This window comes from Mustela nivalis (assembly GCF_964662115.1).
Source record: "Mustela nivalis genome assembly, chromosome: X".
In the NCBI taxonomy this organism is placed as follows: Eukaryota; Metazoa; Chordata; class Mammalia; order Carnivora; family Mustelidae; genus Mustela; species Mustela nivalis.
Window position 1 is genome coordinate 117,962,643 of NC_139040.1, and position 18,371 is coordinate 117,981,013.

The 18,371-nt window shown below is 40.5% G+C and overlaps 2 protein-coding genes across 8 annotated transcripts in view; both read left to right on the forward strand.

The window, feature by feature from the left end:
• Positions 1–6,119, forward strand: part of RPS6KA3 (ribosomal protein S6 kinase A3) — a 113,806-nt gene extending 107,687 nt beyond the window's left edge. For all 7 annotated transcript variants that reach the window (XM_082718340.1, XM_082718336.1, XM_082718342.1 and 4 more), the window contains one exon: positions 789–6,119. In XM_082718340.1, coding sequence (XP_082574466.1) covers positions 789–911 — 123 coding nt within the window. In that variant the 3' untranslated portion in view covers positions 912–6,119. The remainder of the gene's footprint in view (positions 1–788) is intronic.
• Positions 6,120–12,210: 6,091 nt separating this feature from the next.
• EIF1AX (eukaryotic translation initiation factor 1A X-linked) overlaps positions 12,211–18,371 on the forward strand; it is a gene marked incomplete at its 5' end in the record, with an annotated part of 22,251 nt that continues 16,090 nt past the window's right edge. The window contains 3 exons of the mRNA XM_082716532.1: positions 12,211–12,266; positions 12,486–12,784; positions 16,322–16,339. Coding sequence (XP_082572658.1) covers positions 12,211–12,266; positions 12,486–12,784; positions 16,322–16,339 — 373 coding nt within the window. The remainder of the gene's footprint in view (positions 12,267–12,485; positions 12,785–16,321; positions 16,340–18,371) is intronic.

An 18,371-nucleotide genomic window follows, 5' to 3' on the forward strand; every position in this document is an offset into this window, starting at 1 on the left:
ATGCCCACAGCACCTTTCCCTTTCGCTCAGCCTGCATCCATTTCTAAAGTGAGATTCTCTTAAAATGAGCGGTTTGGAAAAGAGAAAGTCAAAGCATGCCAAAATATAATGTAGTGTAAGAATGACTTCTGAGTTTATCTGTCACATAGGCTTATGGATTTCCTATTTTTTGTTTATACATTTCTTTCTTATGCAAAACCCAGAGCAAATTCTTTGAGGTTGTCAGCAGTGGCAAAACAAGTTCCAGAAGAGCATGTTTTGCTGCCCCTGGTATTAAAGAATTGCAAAGAGGGGCGCCTGGGTGGCTCAGTGGTTAGGCCGCTGCCTTCAGCTCAGGTCGTGATCTCAGGGTCCTGGGATCGAGTCCCGCATCGGGCTCTCTGCTCAGCGGGGAGCCTGCTTCTGCCTCTCTCTCTCTCTGCCTGCCTCTCTGCCTACTTGTGATTTCTCTCTGTCAAATAAATAAATAAAAATCTTTTAAAAAAAAATAAAGAATTGCAAAGAAACAAAAAGTTGAATAGTCCTGAGTAAAGTGAGGGCTGCTTATTATAAGCACATCCCTGTCCCTTCTCATCCATAAGTTCAGGCTCCCGTATTTGCCTCTTTTAGTTAAATCAGAGGGTTTGACCAGTATGGTTATTTTCATTATAAGCCCAATTAAATCTATCTAAATTTCCATATGAAGAAATTATATAGGGGGGAATATCTGTATTTCGTATTCTACGTACTCGTATTCTACGTACGTACCCATTGTCATTTGTGTTGTGACCTCTCTTTCCTATTTTCAGGGTGCTATGGCAGCTACATATTCTGCTTTAAACCGTAATCAGTCGCCAGTTTTGGAACCAGTAGGCCGCTCTACTCTTGCTCAGCGGAGAGGTATTAAAAAAATCACCTCCACAGCTCTGTGAAGTGACCTCAGTGAGATATTTGGTACCATGGTGTAAGCTGATAGCACAAGTTCTGGCGACAGGTAGCACATATCTGAGAGACACCTGCAAGCACACACTGTCCCAGCTGGTACCCATAATGCTGCTGCTCCTCCTGCTGCTCCTGCTTCCGTCTCTTCTCGCTTTAAATGATTGTTAGCAAGTTAGATTTTCCTGGAGCTTCGGATGAAATGAAAATGGAAACATGATGAAGACATATTCACTGAATCAACAAGAATAATGAACATACGAATACCACCTAAAAATACACTGAATAAAGTACTCTACACCATATAGCATTATTTTTATAGGAAATATTTCATGTCCCTGAAATATTCTTTGTTAGTTATAGGGATGGACAGTTTATGTTAAGCACTTAGCTTAAACAATCCGTTTCTATTAGCACTGTATCCCTTGTGCCATCCAACATTTTGTATGTTTTTGTAAACAGTTCATATACAGTACATTTCTGTACTGCTTTCTTTAATGTATACATGCTTTGTTTAACTTGGAATCTATTATTATTAATCAATTGACTATTAAATCTGGTTAAATAGTTCACCTGGATTAACAGTATTGTTGGACAGCCCTAAAAATGGCCAGATTGTGGAACAGCTGTTGAATGTAATACTTCCAAAATGTACATATATTTCCCCATGTCTGTTTCACTGGTTCGTTCATTTGTTTGTTTCTTAAAGTCAGGTGCTTTGTCAGACTAACCTAGAGAGCTGTTATGGTAGAGAAAGTTATCACGTGTGTGTGGCATGACATCAAGAGTACACCTATGAAGTTAGTCCATATACGTTGCAACTCCTTAGGGTCCTTTTTTCCTTAATCAAGGAGGTAGTTCTTGCACTTTTGATCTTGAATAGTATCCATATTTAGTATTTGGCATATAATTTGGGATTTTGCCAATATACATCAAAGGCCTTTAAGAGTTCTGGTGAAGAGATTGGCGAAGGAAAATTTAACAACAGGTCATTCAAGTCCCATTAGATCTTTCACGTTTAAATAGATCAAATTGCAGAATTTAGCATATGAATAACAGGATACCTGTTCTTGTATCCCTGCAAGAAAAGTATGCTTTTTGGGAAAAAGGTAAATCATAATGAGTTCTATCCCATTACGATGCTCTATATTAAACACTAATTTGAATGTAATAAAGGCCGCCAGCCTCTCTATGAAATTGGATTTAAACTTTCTTATTTGAGGGAATAAAACATTCTTGATCAAACAGTATTTGTTCTCACCTGAAATTATAGCTCAAGTAGGCTAAGTGAATGTTCATCATTGAGTGTTTTCTGAATTCCTTCTGATGACTTACAGCCATATAATGCTTCCTTTAATTTCAGAAATGATCAGCTTTCATAGTGGTTACTGGGTCTGCTTAGATTACAGTATTCGTTATCTACATCTAATTTGGGTAGTTTCCACAATTCTATTTGATTAAAGAAACTTTTGTATCCATTATTACCTGTATTTTGGTTAAGCTACCTAGCGTACATCAATATGTAATGTGAAAAACAAAAACTAGGAAAAGTGATTTAGCTTAACCTCATCAAGAATGTGCCCAGCCATGTACCGAGCCATTTACATCAGAAGTCTTTTTACCTGCTCAAAGCTTTAAATCTTTTGAGTACAAAGCCAAGAAAGTGTAGTTTAGTTAAATGTCTTGGAAGCCACTTACTATTACTTTAAGTTCTCCTCTACACAGCTAAAGAGAAAGGGAAAATCTGTAACATTCATTTTGCTTAAGTGACACAAAATGATTATTGCATAGAAATCAAATGTAAGTTTATCTTCTAAATTTAAAAAATGTACAGTAAGAGGGATTCAGAAGATCTAGATGGAGAAAGTATTTTAAAATTCTTGAGTATATAAATGCTGACTATCAAAAACTGCTTCCCATTGCCCAGAAAATTTTTTTTCTTTCTTTCTCTCTCTCTCTATTCAGTGTTTCAAACCAAACCCATCCCAAATTCTTGTCGCTTTTAAAATGTTAGTGTAACTCTAGGCAAAAAAAAAAAAAAAAAAAAAAGACATTTTCAAATTTTGGACACCAATGCTATTCCATAAGTGCTTAGGTGTGTTGTCCATCGTAGTCTTAGAACCAGAAGTAAATGTGTAAGTCCTTATAAATTATCTAGTTTGACATTCTCACATTGCATGTAAAGTAACTAAGAACCAAAACAAAGACTAGAATCCTTAACTTCTTACTCAGTTTTTTTTTCCCCTCATAACACCATGCTACCTTTCCTTCATATTATCACCCAACCAGGAGCAGAGTTGTTAAAAAAAAAAAAAAGCATTTCTTGGGACATTACTCCACTGGTAGATGAATGGCAAGTTTATTGCTTTCAAAGATAATGCCTTCTTTGCCTACTTCAACTGCCAGTTTTATTGGAGAAAAGCAAGTCATGTGTTCACAAAACTGAAGACTTTCGCCTAAAATGCAGTTCATGAGCTTGATATATTTCATCTGTGATCCTGGTATTCCTATTGCCTTTGATTTACAGCAGACAGCTCTAAATGTCATGCTTGCCCTGGGTTTACTTTTCCATTAATTACTGAGTCCAGTTCCTCTGGGCCCTTAACCAGTTAGTTCTCCTAGTTACCAGGGCTTCTCCCAGAAGGTTTTGGTTTAGTCTTAAAGATTATTTCAGTGTGAAAGAAGGAACTAAACCATCAGGCCACTTTTACAAACTTGCTCTTAGCCTATAATCCAAAATAATATCTAGAATGGTAGAGTGCATTTAACTTTTCCAAGCATATGCTGAAAAATATGGATTACGCTACCACGTGTTTTGTATCTTCCCTTTCAAGTGATGATGTTAAGGTAAGTTTTTGTCCTTTTAATTTTTTATGTAAGTCATTTCAACTCCTTCTAATTTATAGAGATGTCTTTTTTCCTAAGTACAGTAGACCTTTAACTTCCATTTATTCACAAGCAACCCTAAAAGTCCAAAAATGTAATATTTTGACAAGGCACAGAATCAAGATGCTGCAAGGCTGATGTGTGGGGAAAAGTCACTTAGGGTCTGGAGGGGGTGTGGTGTTGTACACAGTAGAGATTCACATTTCACATGTGGTAGGCTGCAAAGTATGGGTTTGGATCAACCATTTCCCACCTAATTTTAAGAAGTGGGGACATTATGAGAGGTTGGGCTGGCCTGTTTGCTGTGCCCTGCACCCTCAGCCCAGGAAAGATTTGAAGAGGGAGAAGGGTGCAAAGGCTTCATGAGTAAGAGAATGGATTGGGTTGGAAAGGGACTGGGGTGGGTCCAGCCTGGGATGAGAGCAGAAAAACATCCAAGATTTGGGAGCCTTTGTACAAATGTACTTAATCACCCTGGAAGTCAGCAATACATATCTCAACATGGCTTTGATAGTCTCTACTTCCTGGCCTTTATAAATGACTGAAAAATACTCGGCTTGCTTTACCGTATTTTATAGATAAAATTCTCACGGTGGTATCAAGGATTTATGAGATTTGTGAAGGCATTAGGACAGATATCTCAGGAATGTAAAGAGTTAGAAAAGGTCTGTTTTCTGTGCTTAAGAAATATATTGGGTTCCATGGTTGACCCTTGGTACTTAAACCAAGAGGTTCCAATCTAGTCAGAGTTCTGTCTCTCTGAAAGGTCCAGCTCCATGTGACTCACACTAGATGTATACATTGAGTTTTATTTAATTCACAGATAAGTTGACCTAACTCATTATTTATATTTCAATTAGTGAAAATAGTCCTCTTTTCGCCTCCAGATTGCTTACATTTTGCTGGTTTCCCCAAGTGACCATTGGTGGAGACCAATTAAAGAAGGAATGAAATTTGCTTTCTTGGGACTGTGGTATTCTACAGAGCCACGCTTAACCACTTTTTCTAGTGAAGAATCTACAGAATGATAATACCTAAATATGGATGGCCAAGAAGAATTTTTATCTACAGTGTGCTTTATGTACTTCTGACACTGCTGTATTTTGTGTGGTCAAGTGACTTGTAACTGGTTCCAGTGTGACTTAGTGTTCTCAATTCTAGTAATGAAGTCAAGTTAATTTTCTTAAGCATTGTATTACTATCGGTCTCACATTTACCACTTTGATTCAGTCTTTTAACTGTTCATACAGGGCATAGCAAGGGTTGGGATGAGAGTCTACTTCCTACCTCTTAAGGCACTTTCCTCATTTTTTTGCCATTTAACCTTGAAGTGCATGATAAGCTGTTTAAATGTCCATGACTTCTCCCAGAGCAACTAGCAAAGTATATGACATTGAATAGAGATTAGTGAAAAGGAAAATTTAGAGACTTAAGTTCAGAGATGCAGACCTCAAGAAAACCTCTTCCAGAGCACATACCATTTGAGTACAATGTGTGTAAACACATGTGAGAGGAGAGTCTCCGTAATAGTCTAAGTAGATTAGTTCAATATCTAATGGAAGTGAAAATCTTTACTCCTAGTATCACTATAGTACTGAATGAGCTGTATACTGAGTTTTTCAAACAAGTATGTAAAGTAGAACTTTTAAATACAAAGCAAGGGCATAAGGATAAAGGTTTTGGTTTGTGTATCTCTAGTTTATCATCTAAAGCTTTTTTTTTAATTGCCATTCCTTAGCATCCTTAATAATTATGGGTGATGAGTTTTTAATTCTTAAAATTATGTACATGTATTAGGTTTATCTTAACTCTTACCCAAGCAAAAGGGAAGATATACACCTAAGGGATGTAATTATTTTGCATTTTTGGCCTTGGGTGGGAATGGGGTGGGCAACTACTTAAAACAGTTTTTAAAAAAGAAAAAAAGTCACAAATATTTTTCTACTATTATACCTGATCTTACTTTATACTAGTTTCTCTCTAGTAAGGCATGCTGGAAGCCCAAGTTACCGTATCATGAGTTCCTATGTATTGTACCTTTTATTGGTGGTTAAATCACATCAGATACTTGGCACTGCTGCCATAATTATGAAATGCTTGTAAAGGATTAATTATCACTGAATACTTTAAATTGTTTTACTTAAGAGTTTAATCTGGGAAGTTTTCAAATCATACTGTTAATGCGTAATCTAAGCTCTTTCAGATGTATCCATGAATAATCCTGGAACAATATTGCTTGTATTCCTGTCACAGAACAGGTTTTGTAATCTTTAAAAGAAATGAAAATTTATATAATAAAGTTTCAAATAAATGCATGTATGTCATTTATCAGGTTATTTCAGTTATATGATAATCCTTCATAATGGCAAATTCTATCCAAAGTATAAATTTTTTTCCAAAGTATAAATTTATCAAACTGGATTGATAGAACTTAAAACAAGAACATTTCTGAGTTAATAAGAAGTGCAAGATAATTTTTGTATGCAAAGTCTTGGTTAGCCCAAAGAGTCACATCAGGCACATGAATCATAGATCTTAACCCAATACCAAATGTGATTAATGATTCAAAGGATACAGAGCGATCACCAGGCACAGGTGAAATAATCTGTTCTTCAAGAAGTCCGAAATCGTCAGACTTAGCTCCAAAATACCCTTTCTCTTCCTCATTACTGTACACTTTGGACTCAGAATTAAAGGACAATTTTCTTCTGAGCAATCTGGAAACATTGCTCAAACAAGGGGAGTTATTTGGTTTTGCAACCTCCCCTTTTTATACCTCATTGATTACACAAATTATGAACCCCCATTCTCCAGCCAACCATGCTTCATCAGTCCATAAATTCCATGTTTTACAATAAGCCATCTCTAGAGACAAAATGTATCTTGCTAAAAGCATTTTATTTTATTTTTTTTAAAGATGTTATTTATTTATTTGACAGACAGAGATCACAAGCAGGCAGAGAGGCAGGCAGAGAGAGAGGAAGGGAAGCAGGCTCCCCGCTGAGCAGAGAGCCTGGATCCCAGGACCCTGGGATCATGACCTGAGCTGAAGCAGAAGTTTCAACCAACTGAGCCACCCAGGTGCCCCTAAAAGCATTTTATTTTTTTTATTTTTTTGTAAAGATTTTATGTATTTGACAGAAATCACAAGTAGATGGAGAGGCAGGCAGAGAGAGAGAGGGAAGCAGGCTCCCTGCTGAGCAGAGAGCCCGATGCGGGACTTGATCCCAGGACCCTGAGATCATGACCTGAGCCGAAGGCAGCGGCTTAACCCACTGAGCCACCCAGGTGCCCCTAAAAGCATTTTAGACATAAGAACTTTTCGTTTTCTTTCTGCTAATATCATTGGCATATTTAAGGAAATTTGATTGAGGTCATTGATTTCTGGTAGGGAGGGAATGGGTTATAGTCCTACAGTTAGCCCTTACCTTCCCCATTGACATTCTTAGTAATTTTATATTATGATGGTGTATTTATTCATCATTTCAGGATGCCATAACAAAATACCACAGACTGGGTGGCTTCTGTTGAAGCCAACAGAAACTTATTTTCTCATACTTCTGGAGTCTGGAAGTCAATTAGGGTTGGGTTCTTCTGAGGCCTCTTCCCTTGACTTGCAGATGGCCACCCTCTTGCTGCCTCTTCAAGTAGTCACTCTGCCCCTTCTGTCTCTTCCTCTTACAGGGATACAAGTCATATTGCATTAGGGCCTCACCCTTAACAGCTTTGTCTTAACTACAATTCAGGCCAAAACAGTTTAGGGACTATCCACATGGATTAATTTGGCTATTCAGGTTAAGATGGAGAGCTTCAAGGTCTACTTGGTATTTACAGAGGCAACGTAGGACTGTTACTGTGCTTGTTTTCTGCTGCTGTAACAAATCACCACAAACTTGGCAATTCAGAACAACACATTTATTCTCACAGTTCTGTAGGTGAGAAGAAGAAGACCCAATATGGGTCTCACTGGACTAAGACCAAGGTGTTGGACAGGCTGAATTCCTTTCTGAAAGTTCTAGGAGAGAATTGTTTCCTTGCCTTTTCCAGTTTCTGAAGGCTAGCTGCATTCCTTGGGTCATGGCCACCCTCTTCCATCTTCAAAACTAGCAACCGGGGCGCCTGGGTGGCTCAGTGGTTAAGCCGCTGCCTTCGGCTCAGGTCATGATCTCAGGGTCCTGGGATCGAGTCCCGCATCGGGCTCTCTGCTCGGCAGGGAGCCTGCTTCCTCCTCTCTCTCTCTGCCTGCCTCTCTACCTACTTGTGATTTCTCTCTGTCAAATAAATAAATAAAATCTTTAAAAAAAAAAAAAAAACTAGCAACGGTGGGTAGAGTCCTTGTCACACGAATCTGACTCCTCTCTTCAACCTTTTCTTCCACTCTTAAAGACTCATGTGATTGGCCCACTCAGGTAATCCAGGAAACTCTCCACATCTCTAAGCTAACTAACTAGCAACATTAATTGAATCTGCAATCTTAATTCTTTCTGCCACATAGGATAATATATTCACAGGGTCCAGGGATTAGGACATGAACATTCTTGGGGTCCATTAGCCAGCCTACCATGGTTATCTAAAAAAACATCTAACTCTTCAGACAAGCCAACATGAAGGAGCAATTTTTTTTTAATTTATTTTTTATTTTCAGCATAACAGTATTCATTATTTTTCACCACACCCAGTGCTCCAATTTTTGCCATGATCACTCTTCTGCAGCTTTGAAGATCCAGATACTGAATTTTGTTAATCCACCCTAAATTGATAGAATTGATTGACTTTAGAAAAATTAGGTAAAGGAAGTGCAGGATGCTATAGAAATATATAGCAGAGTTGCCTAAGGGTCAGGGCAGGGTAGGACTTCTAAGAAAACAATGATTATGCTGCAACCTAAAAGGGGAAGGAAGGGTAGAGAACAGAATGTACAGAGAGAGTTAGAGGCACTCAAGAAAATAAATCATGAAACTGTGGAAAGGGCCAAGATGCCCTTCAACAGATGAATGGGTAAAGAAGATGTGGTCCATATATACAAATGGAATATTACTCAGCTGTCAGAAAGGATGAATACCCAGCTTTTTTATCAACATGGACGAGACTGGAGGAGATTATGCTGAGTGAAATAAGTCAAGCAGAGAAAGTCAACTATCACATGGTTTCACTTACTTGTGGTGTATAAGGAATAGCTTGGAGGACATCAGGAGAAGGAAAGGAAAAGTGAATTGGGGGAAATTGGAGGGGGGGGACAAAGCATGAGAGACTGTGGACTCTGAGAAACAAACTGAAGGTTTTGGAAAGGAGGGGGTGGGGGGATGAGTGAGCCTGGTGGTGGGCATTAAGGAGGGCATGTATTGCATGGAGCACTGGTGCATAAACAATGAATCTTGGAACTCTGAAAAAAGTAAAATTAAGATATTAAAAAAAAAAGAGTAAATCCAATACTGCATAAGAAACTTGAGCACATGTTTAAAACCAGTAGAACAAATATAAAATTAAAATATTAAAAAAATAATAAAAAAATAACTTAACAGCCACCTGACACATACTTGAGACAGGTAGAGTCATCGTCCCTCAGGAACTTAACTGCCTCAATGTGAATGCTTTGCTAAAGGCAAAAGACAGCCTTAGCTTGACATTAACCAGACTTCCAAGATCCTTCCAAAAATCCCTTTGGAAACTTCCTTTTCTCTACCCATCCCCATCAAGATATATGTTAGCAATCATCCTCCCAACATATGGCCCACTGATATACTTTTAAAGGGTCTCATGACTAAGGTTTTACTAGATAGTGGTAAATGACCTTTTCCTAACAACAGCTACCCCATCAAGGTCCTGGAAACCTTGTTGACTTAACGCTATCTTTAACCCCCTCCCAACTTGAAATTATATAATTAGCCATTCCTCACAACCCCAGTGCAGCTCTTTCTGCCCACAGGTCCTGTTCCCATGCTTTAATAAAATCACCCTTTTTGTACTGAAGACATCTCAAGAATTTTTCCTTGACCACTCATTCCTGAACCCCAACATTTCACATCATGCTAAGCATGCTCCTGTTCCAGGCCTTTGTGCTCTGCCCGGTAGTCCTTTCCCTCAGATGTCCCCATGACTCACCTCTTTCCAAATGATTCTGATGGTCAGTCAAATGTGAGAACCATCCTATGATAGACAAATGAAGCCTGACTTTTTTTTCCTTTGGGGTTTTATACTGAGTAATTGGCAGAGACTTTTGGTTGTTTTTTTTTTTTTTTAAAGATTTTATTTATTTATTTGACAGAGAACACAAGTAGGCAGAGAGAGAGAGAGAAGCAGGCTCTGCACTGAGCAGAGAGCCCGATGCAGGTCTCGATCCCAGGACCCTGGGATCATGACCTGGGCTGAAGGCAGAGGCTTTAACCCACTGAGCTACCCAGGTGCCCTGAGACTTTTGGTTTTTAAATATTTGAACTTCAGACACTTGGAGTCTGACTTGCCAGGTGCTAGGCAAAACTGCTAAACCATGAATGTATTATATCGATTTAATTCCCACAATAACCCAATATGATATGTAATATTCCTATACCTAATTTATAGCTGAGGTAACTGAGACTTATAAATAGATTAAGTAACTTGTCCATAGTTATAGAGTAATAAGTTGCTGCAGAGCTGAATTTGAGCCCAGCTCTCTCTAACTTCAAAGTCCAAGGTCATAATCATTTGGCCTCAAAGCAAAATTCAAATAAATTTCATAGATGTCCTTCATCCTCAATTGTGAATATTACAAGTTACTGCAAATGGAAAAAGAAACCCAGAACTTTAAGTCCCCATCATCTTTCAGTCTCTAAGAAATGCCTGTCATTGGTTTCTCATCCTCAGCTATTTTAGTGTTTTGGTCTGGATGATGCTTTGTTTGCAGGTGGGTGGGTTTGTACTGTGCACTGTATAATGTTTACCAGCATCCCTGGCCTCTGTCCACTAGGTGCCAGCAGCAGCATCCTTCTTTCCCAGATGTGACAGCTAGAAATATCTCCAGAGACTGTCAGTATCTCTGGTATAAAACCACTATTTTCAACAATAGTACTTTATTTCTCTGCCACTTAGGTATGTCCATTTCCTTGGAAAGATAATGCTGACACCCTAATATTTTCAGAAAAGTGATTTATTTAAAATAAGTTTACTGGGGCACATGGGTAGCTCAGTGGGTTAAGCGTCTGTCTTCGCTCAGGTCATGATCTTGGGATCCTGGGATGGGCATTGGGCTCCCTGCTCAGTGGGAAGCCTGCTTGCTTCTTCCTTTCCCTCTGCTTGCTGCTCCTCCTGTTTATGCTCTCTCTCAAATAAATAAATAAAATCTAAAAAAAAGACAAACCAAAAAATAAAGTTTACTTAAAAGTGAAGCTGTATGTCCTGTATAGTCAGCTGTATAAGGTGACTGGGATTGCTATAACAAAATACCAGAAACTGAGTGGCTTAAACAGTAAAAATTTATTTTCTCACAGTGTCAGAGGCTGTAAGTCTGAGATCAAGAGGTCTGCAGTGTTGGGTTCTTGTAAGGATTCTCTCTTTGGCTTGTAAAGGCTGACACCTTGTTAACACGGTGTTCCTCTCTGTGCCTGCGTCTTAACCTCCTCTTCCTCTTCTCATAAAGACACCAGTCAATATTGCATTCCGGCCCACCGTAATGAACTCTTTTTGACTTAATTACTTCTAAAGGCCTTACTTTTTTTTTTTTTTTTCATTCTTAAAGGACTTTTTTTTATTTATTTGAGAGAGAGAGAGAGTGAGCACATGAGAGGGGTCGGGGAGAGAGAAAAGCAGACTCCCAGCTGAGCAGGGAGCCCTAAGCAGGGCTCCATCCCAGACCGTGGGGTCAAGACCTGCGCCAAAGGTGCCCCTAAAGACTCTATTTCTAAATACAGTCACATTCTTAGATATTAGGGGTCAAGAATTCAATGTATGAATTTTGGGAGGGCACAGTTCAGCCCATAGCACCGAGTTTATGTCTTTTCCCCTCCTTCCCTCCTGGTGTATATACTGAGCATCTACTATTTGTGAGACATTCTGCTAACTGATGGTAATAGCAAGCAGCAGATGTAGCCTTTATTATAAAGTAATAACAAATGTCATGCAAATATTATGCCTTGGTAATGGAGATCACCGGAGAGGCTTGTCCTTCTGCTCAGTCTCCCGACCACGTCGGGCGGGTGAAAGGGACTAGTTAAAACGAGCTGTGAGGAGCACCTGGGTGGCTCAGTGGTTAAAGCCTCTGCCTTTGGCTCAGGTCATGATCCCAAGGTCCTGGGATCAAGCCCCACGTTGGGCTCTCTGCTCCGCGGGGAACCTGCTTCCTCCTTTCTCTGCCTGCCTCTCTGCCTACTTGTGATTTCTCTCTGTCAAATAAATAAAATCTTAAAAAACAAAAAACGAGCTGTGAGATTAATGAGTCAGCAGCAGCGCAAACCCCAAGACGCGGCTCGTCAAAAAGCAGCAGAGAGGTCTGATGTCAGCCAGCAGCGGGCGCCACCTGAATCCGTCCCTTATTGTGACGCCTAGGCCCCGCCCACTCCCCTGACTCCTGCTCCTCCTGCCTCACGGTCCCGTCCCCCGCCCGTTCCAACAAACTACTGTGAACGCTTCAAAAGCGCGTCACCACCTCTCTAACAATGGAGGGCGGGGGGAGGGGCGGGTGTCAGTTGCCCACGCCTGCGCCGTAGGGCCCGGGAGGGGTGGGCGGGCCAGCCGCCGTTCGGAGGCGGGGAAAAGAGACGCAAACAGCGGCGACGCCATTTGCTGCGGCTGAACGTGAGCGCCGGCGGATCTCGGAAGAACTCGGTCGCTAGAGTCTCCCGCGCACGCGACCCGGCCTCTTTTGCTTGCTTGGTACCGCGCGTGCCACGCGTCGCCCCTGGGGCCCCTCGGAGAAGTCGCCGCTGCCGCCGCCGCCACCACCACCCCCAGGATAGGAGTCGGAAACGCCGGGAGGCTTCCGTCACCGCCATGCCCAAGAATAAAGGTAATGCTGCCGGGACTCCGGGACCACGACTCCGCTCGACCGGGTCTCTCCGGCCCTGCCCGCGGCCCCCGAGTTACCCAGGTCGCAGTGACCTTCCATTCCGCTGTGCCGGCACCCGGCTGCAGGATACACTCGCGGTTTGGGGCTTGGGAGAGGAGCTGGGAAGTTACTACTGTCTTCCAGTTTGGTCACATTGGGGTGGAGCCGACGCCATTTTTGTAGGGCCTCCTGCGGGAGAATGTGGGCTTTTGCTCCGGGTTCGCGCCAGACTGACCGCGGCGCGTTATGGTCCAGTGGGGGAGACCTCCCTGAGGCGGCCCGGGTTTCCCAAATGAGTGCCTTTGGCTTCCTGGGCAAAGAGTTAAGCCCTGAAAGCAGTTCTTAACTTTAAAAAGGTAATGCCTGCTTGAGTGACCAGGTACTCCTGTATGGGTTTCTTTATGGACAGTTGTTCAGTATTGTTGAGACTGCTCCGTCTCCCTTGTGAACAGTGGACGAAACCTTGATGTATATTTACTTATTTAAGGTTCATTTCTAGAGATTTACTCTTTCCCACCTTTACGGGGTTTAACTTTTTTTTTTTTTAATGGAACACTTGTTCCATATTTTCCCAAGTTTTCTACTTTTGCCTCATATCTTGTATTTAAATGGTGGGAATAAAGACCTTTTAGTTTTTTAAGTCCCCTCCATTTTGAGGCTCAAAGCCCACAAATTATTCGTCTCGGAGATAAATTTATTCGGAATTTCCAAAATGGAAGGTCTAATTTACCTGAAAGCAGAGGAGTTCTAAAGTAATTACCCTTTTTTAGACTTAAGAGGATTTCTATCTTTTAAGTATTTTTATAATCTCTCAAGGAAATTGTATCTTTATAAATATTTCTCAAGGTAATTGTGTCAGTAGAAACAGGGAAACATTGTATTTCCTTCAGGAGAGGAGCATATTACACAACCCACAGGAAGTTTCCTTTGGTTATTCATCCTTGAGACCCCTGCCCTAATCCAGGCTTACTTCTGTTCTCTTTGTAGCTGTCACTACTCATTTTATCTGGTGGGGTACTTGGTTGAGGTTCTTTGCAAGATTTGGTGCCGTTCCCTTAGGGCACTCCCCTGTCCTCAGAAATCTAACATGCCGGTCCTTTTTGTAGCATTTTACTGCTAATTATTCTGGGTGAAACAGAGTTCTAAAAGTTTTCTTGAAACCTGTCCAATCCTTTATTCCTAAGTATCTTATTCTCATCTTTATTTCTAGTGATGAAATTTCCAATTCCCTCACTAAACTCTAAGCTCTAATGGACAATAATGCTATCTGTCTTAATCACATTGAATTACTAGCATTTGACACTTAGTAGATGCTCAATAAATATTTGTTGGTTTAAGTCATCTTCCTTTTGGTTGACTCCACTCTCAGATGAATAATAGGTACCCTTTGGTTTCCAGGAAACCGGACTTCTATGTTAAATCAGATCTAGTTCACTAGCCTCTTTTAAGGTTCTATTCCCATGACATGGCAGTAAAACAGAGAGGGGAGTGATAAGGGTATGGTTAATTCTGGTAAATTGGCAAGAAGTGAATCGTTCTTCTATAAATAATATTTGAAGCATACAAAAAATATAGATAATACAATGAACACCTGGGAGTTTATTACTCTGAACTTGACAATTAAAACACAGAATCATCTAAAGCCCTTTGTGTCCCCCTCCGCATTCCCCTTTCCCATGTATTCCTCTGTTTTTGGAGGTAGTCCTCGTTCTGAATTTGTCGGTTATCATTTCAGTACTTGTAAAATCAATCTGTTGTTAGTGCTTTCCATGACCCCTGGGCTTTACGAGATGAGGTTTACTAATGTCGAATTAAATTCATGTTTGTTGTTTTTCTTCATTGGAAGAGCCAGAAGCCCTGTGAATATAATTTTAGTGATGGTTTCACAAAGATATAAATTGCCACAAACTGTGTTGAATGACTTTTGCTTTGGACTGATTCTTACTTACCAGCGTATGTCCTCTAGAATCCTCTTCATATTTTTAGCTTATTACCTCAGGAAAAAGAGTATCTTTTGGTCAACTCAAAAAGACTGGGGTAAGGAGCTCCCACACTTAAGAGGAAATTACTGCCTTCTAAAATTGCCACTCCTTTGGGAATGTCTGGACTACTCTTGATTGATTCAAAGATTACTCAAGTCAGGTATATAACTCAGTAAATAAAGTTGGTAGGATCCTTGCCCTAATGGAACTTTCACTCTGGTTTGAAGATCTGGCATGAATGGCATGGAGCAGAACATACTTTCTCTGGGAAATTCGTTTTGGTGTCCCCTAGGAATGCCTCACTTACTTAACTCTAAGGACTTCTATGTGGGTCAGGAAATTATAGAGGCCCACCTGACAATAGTACAGAGCATTGTGAGACTGCCCCCAGGACAGGTAAGATGTACTTGATTCTAGAAGTTCTGGGTCTGACTTTGCAGTGGCCTGGTGCACACTCTTTATTCTGTTTGGGCTTTGAACCTTTTGCTGCTTCCAAGTTCTTCCATGAGTTCTTTAATATCACTACCACTTAACAGCCTTCCACATTTTGAAAATGGGCACCAGTGTGGTTTTAGGTTCTGGAATGGGAACAGAATGCTGTGGAGAGATACCCTAATGTGAGGGCCATGAACAACAATAACAAAGATTGGGTTTGAATCTGTTCACCCCTGCACACTGAAATATGTAAAGTGAGTTAGTTAATTCTCTGAGCTTCAGTGAACTCCCTGGTAACCTGGGGATAAATGACCTGTCACTTCATAGGGTGATTGTGACAAGTAAATGGATGGCTTTATTGCATAGTGGCTAAGAGTATAGTGGACTGGTGTGGTGTCTTACTGCTCACTTCAAATCCCAGATCTCACGTTTTATGATATAGCCTTGGATAAGTCACTTAACCTTTCAAAGACTCTTGGGAAATGAAGACAAAATAGTACCTATCTTATAGGCATAGGCTTGTTAAGGGTGAGTTACTGGGACAATGAGAAGTCTCCTTGGATTAAAGCATAAGATAGCAGAAGGTAGATTGTGTGTTCATAGGATGAGAGAGATATATTCTTTTCTTTTCTTTTCTTTTTTTTTTTTTTTTTAAGATTTTATTTATTTAATTGACAGAGACACAGCACAAGTAAGCAGAGTGGCAGGCAGAGGAAGAGAGAGAAGCAGGCTCTCCGCCGAGCAGGGGCTTGATCCCAGGACCCTGAGATCATGACTCAAGCCGAAGACAGAGGCTTTAACCACTAAGCCACCCAGGCACCCCGAGAGAGATATATTCTTTAAGGCGGTTATGTTGCCGCTAACAGAAACAAGGGTGTTGATTTAGGACCAACTTTGTAAAAAAAAGAAAAGAAAAAAATTTTGAGTAAATTTGAGCTTGAGAGGACAGAAGACAGTGTTTACTGGACCCATTCACTGGAGCCATTAGAAATAGGAGACCATTGTTTGGTTGAAATAGTGGGCTTAGATGTAAAACTACTAGCTTAGAAGGGATAGGTGAGAGAAAAATTAATTTCCTTAGAAAGTGGGTTAACAGAAGGTGGGAATTTGGAATTAATGAAGCTCCAGAGGAACAGGCATAATGGGGAGGGGGTTGGCTGGTAAAAGTCAAGAATAGTGCAAGTGGCCCTTTAAAAATCAGAAAAAAGGGGCGCCTGGGTGGCTCAGTTGGTTAAGTGTCTGCCTTCAACACAGGTCATGATTCCAGGGTCCTGGGATTGAGTCCCGCATCAGTCTCCCTGCTCAGTGGGGAGCCTGCTTCTCCCTCTCCCTCTGTCCCCACCCCTACTTGTACTCATTCTCTCTCTCATGCTTTCTTTTCCAAATAAGTAATCTTAAAAAAAGAAAAAAGAAAAGAAATCTGTAAGTTCCCCATCCATCTGGTCTCTTGCCCCCTCATAGTGTATCTATTGAAGAAAACAAATTGTCTTATTGAATCACCCCCACAGTCCGGATTTTGCTTATTGCATCTGGTTTGCACATTGCTTTTTATGTTTTTTTTCCTGCATCCCACTATTTATTATTACTGTTAACATATAATGTATTGTTGCTTTTAGAGGTAGAGGTCAGTGATTGATCAGTCTTACACAACACCCAGCACTTGCCACAACACATACCCTCCCCAGTGTCCATTGCCCAGTCTCCCCATCCCCCTTTCCCCCCTCCTCTCCAGCAGCCCTTAGTTTGTTTACTGAGATTGAGAGCCTCTTATGATTTGTCTCCCTCTCTGGTTTTGTGTTGTTTCATTTTTTCCTCTCTTTCCCTATGCTCCTCTGCCTTGTTTTTCAAATTCCACATATCAGTGAGGTCATATGATAATTGTCTTTCTCTGATTGGCTTATTTCGTTTAGCATAGTACCCTCTAGTTCCATCCACATTGTTGCAAATGGCAAGATTTCCCTTTTTGATGGCTGCATAGTATTCCTGTGTGGGTGCGTGCACACGCACATACATATACACACATTTGTATCTTTGGGGTAGATATCCAGTAGTGCAATTGCTGGGTTGTAGGGCAGCTGCTTTTTATTGTTTGGTTTTTTTAATGGACTTTATTCGTTTTTATTTTTTATTTTTTAAATTTTATTATTTTATTCATTTTTTTAAAAAGGTTTTATTTATTTATTTGACAGACGGAGATCACAAGTAGGCAGAGAAGCAGGCAGAGGAGGGGGGAAGCAGGCTCCCGCTGAGCAGAGAGCCCAAATGTGGGGCTCAGTCCCAGGACCCTGAGACGATGACCCGAGCCGAAGGCAGAGACTCAATCCACTGTGCCACCCAGGCACCCCTATTTTTTATTTTTTAAGATTTTATTAATTTGAAGAGAGTGTGCATGAGCTGGAGCAGGGTCGGGGTCAGGGGGCCCACTGTGGGGCTCTATCCCAGGACCTGGAGATCATGACAGCCTAAGGCATACTAACTCATTGAGCCACCCAGGCGCCCCTGGACTTTGTTTTTTAGATTAGTTACATTTGTAGGGAAATGAGTAGAAACTAGAATTCTCTTATTACCGCAGCATGTTGTTAACATCTTACATGAGCCAGTATAAATACATTATTACTAACAAGTCCATAGGTTACTTAAGGTTCATTCTTCATGTTGTACATTGTGTGGGTTTTGACAAATGTATAATGACATGTATCTACCATTACAGTATCCTATAGAACAGTAATATAACTGCCCTGAAAATCCTCTGTGGTTCTACATATGCATTTGCCCTCCCCTCCCCAACTCATGGCAACTACTGATTTTTTTTAATACTATCTCTATAGTTTTGCCTTTTCCAAAATGTTGTTCGGCCTTTGTAGATTCCTTCTTTCCCTAAACAGTTTGCATTTAAGATTCTTTAGTGTTTTTTAGGAACTCAGTAGCTCATTTCTTTTTATTGCTGAATAATATACTCCCTTGTGTCAAACTGCAGTTTATTCATGCACCTACTGGAAGACATCTTTGTTGCTTCCAAGTTCAGGAATTAGTGCCTTGTGTTTTTAACTTCAAATACTTTGCTCAGTGAATCTTTCTTACAGGTATAAGATAAAACTCTCAAAGCAGCTGGAGTTGTTTTTCCCTCTACC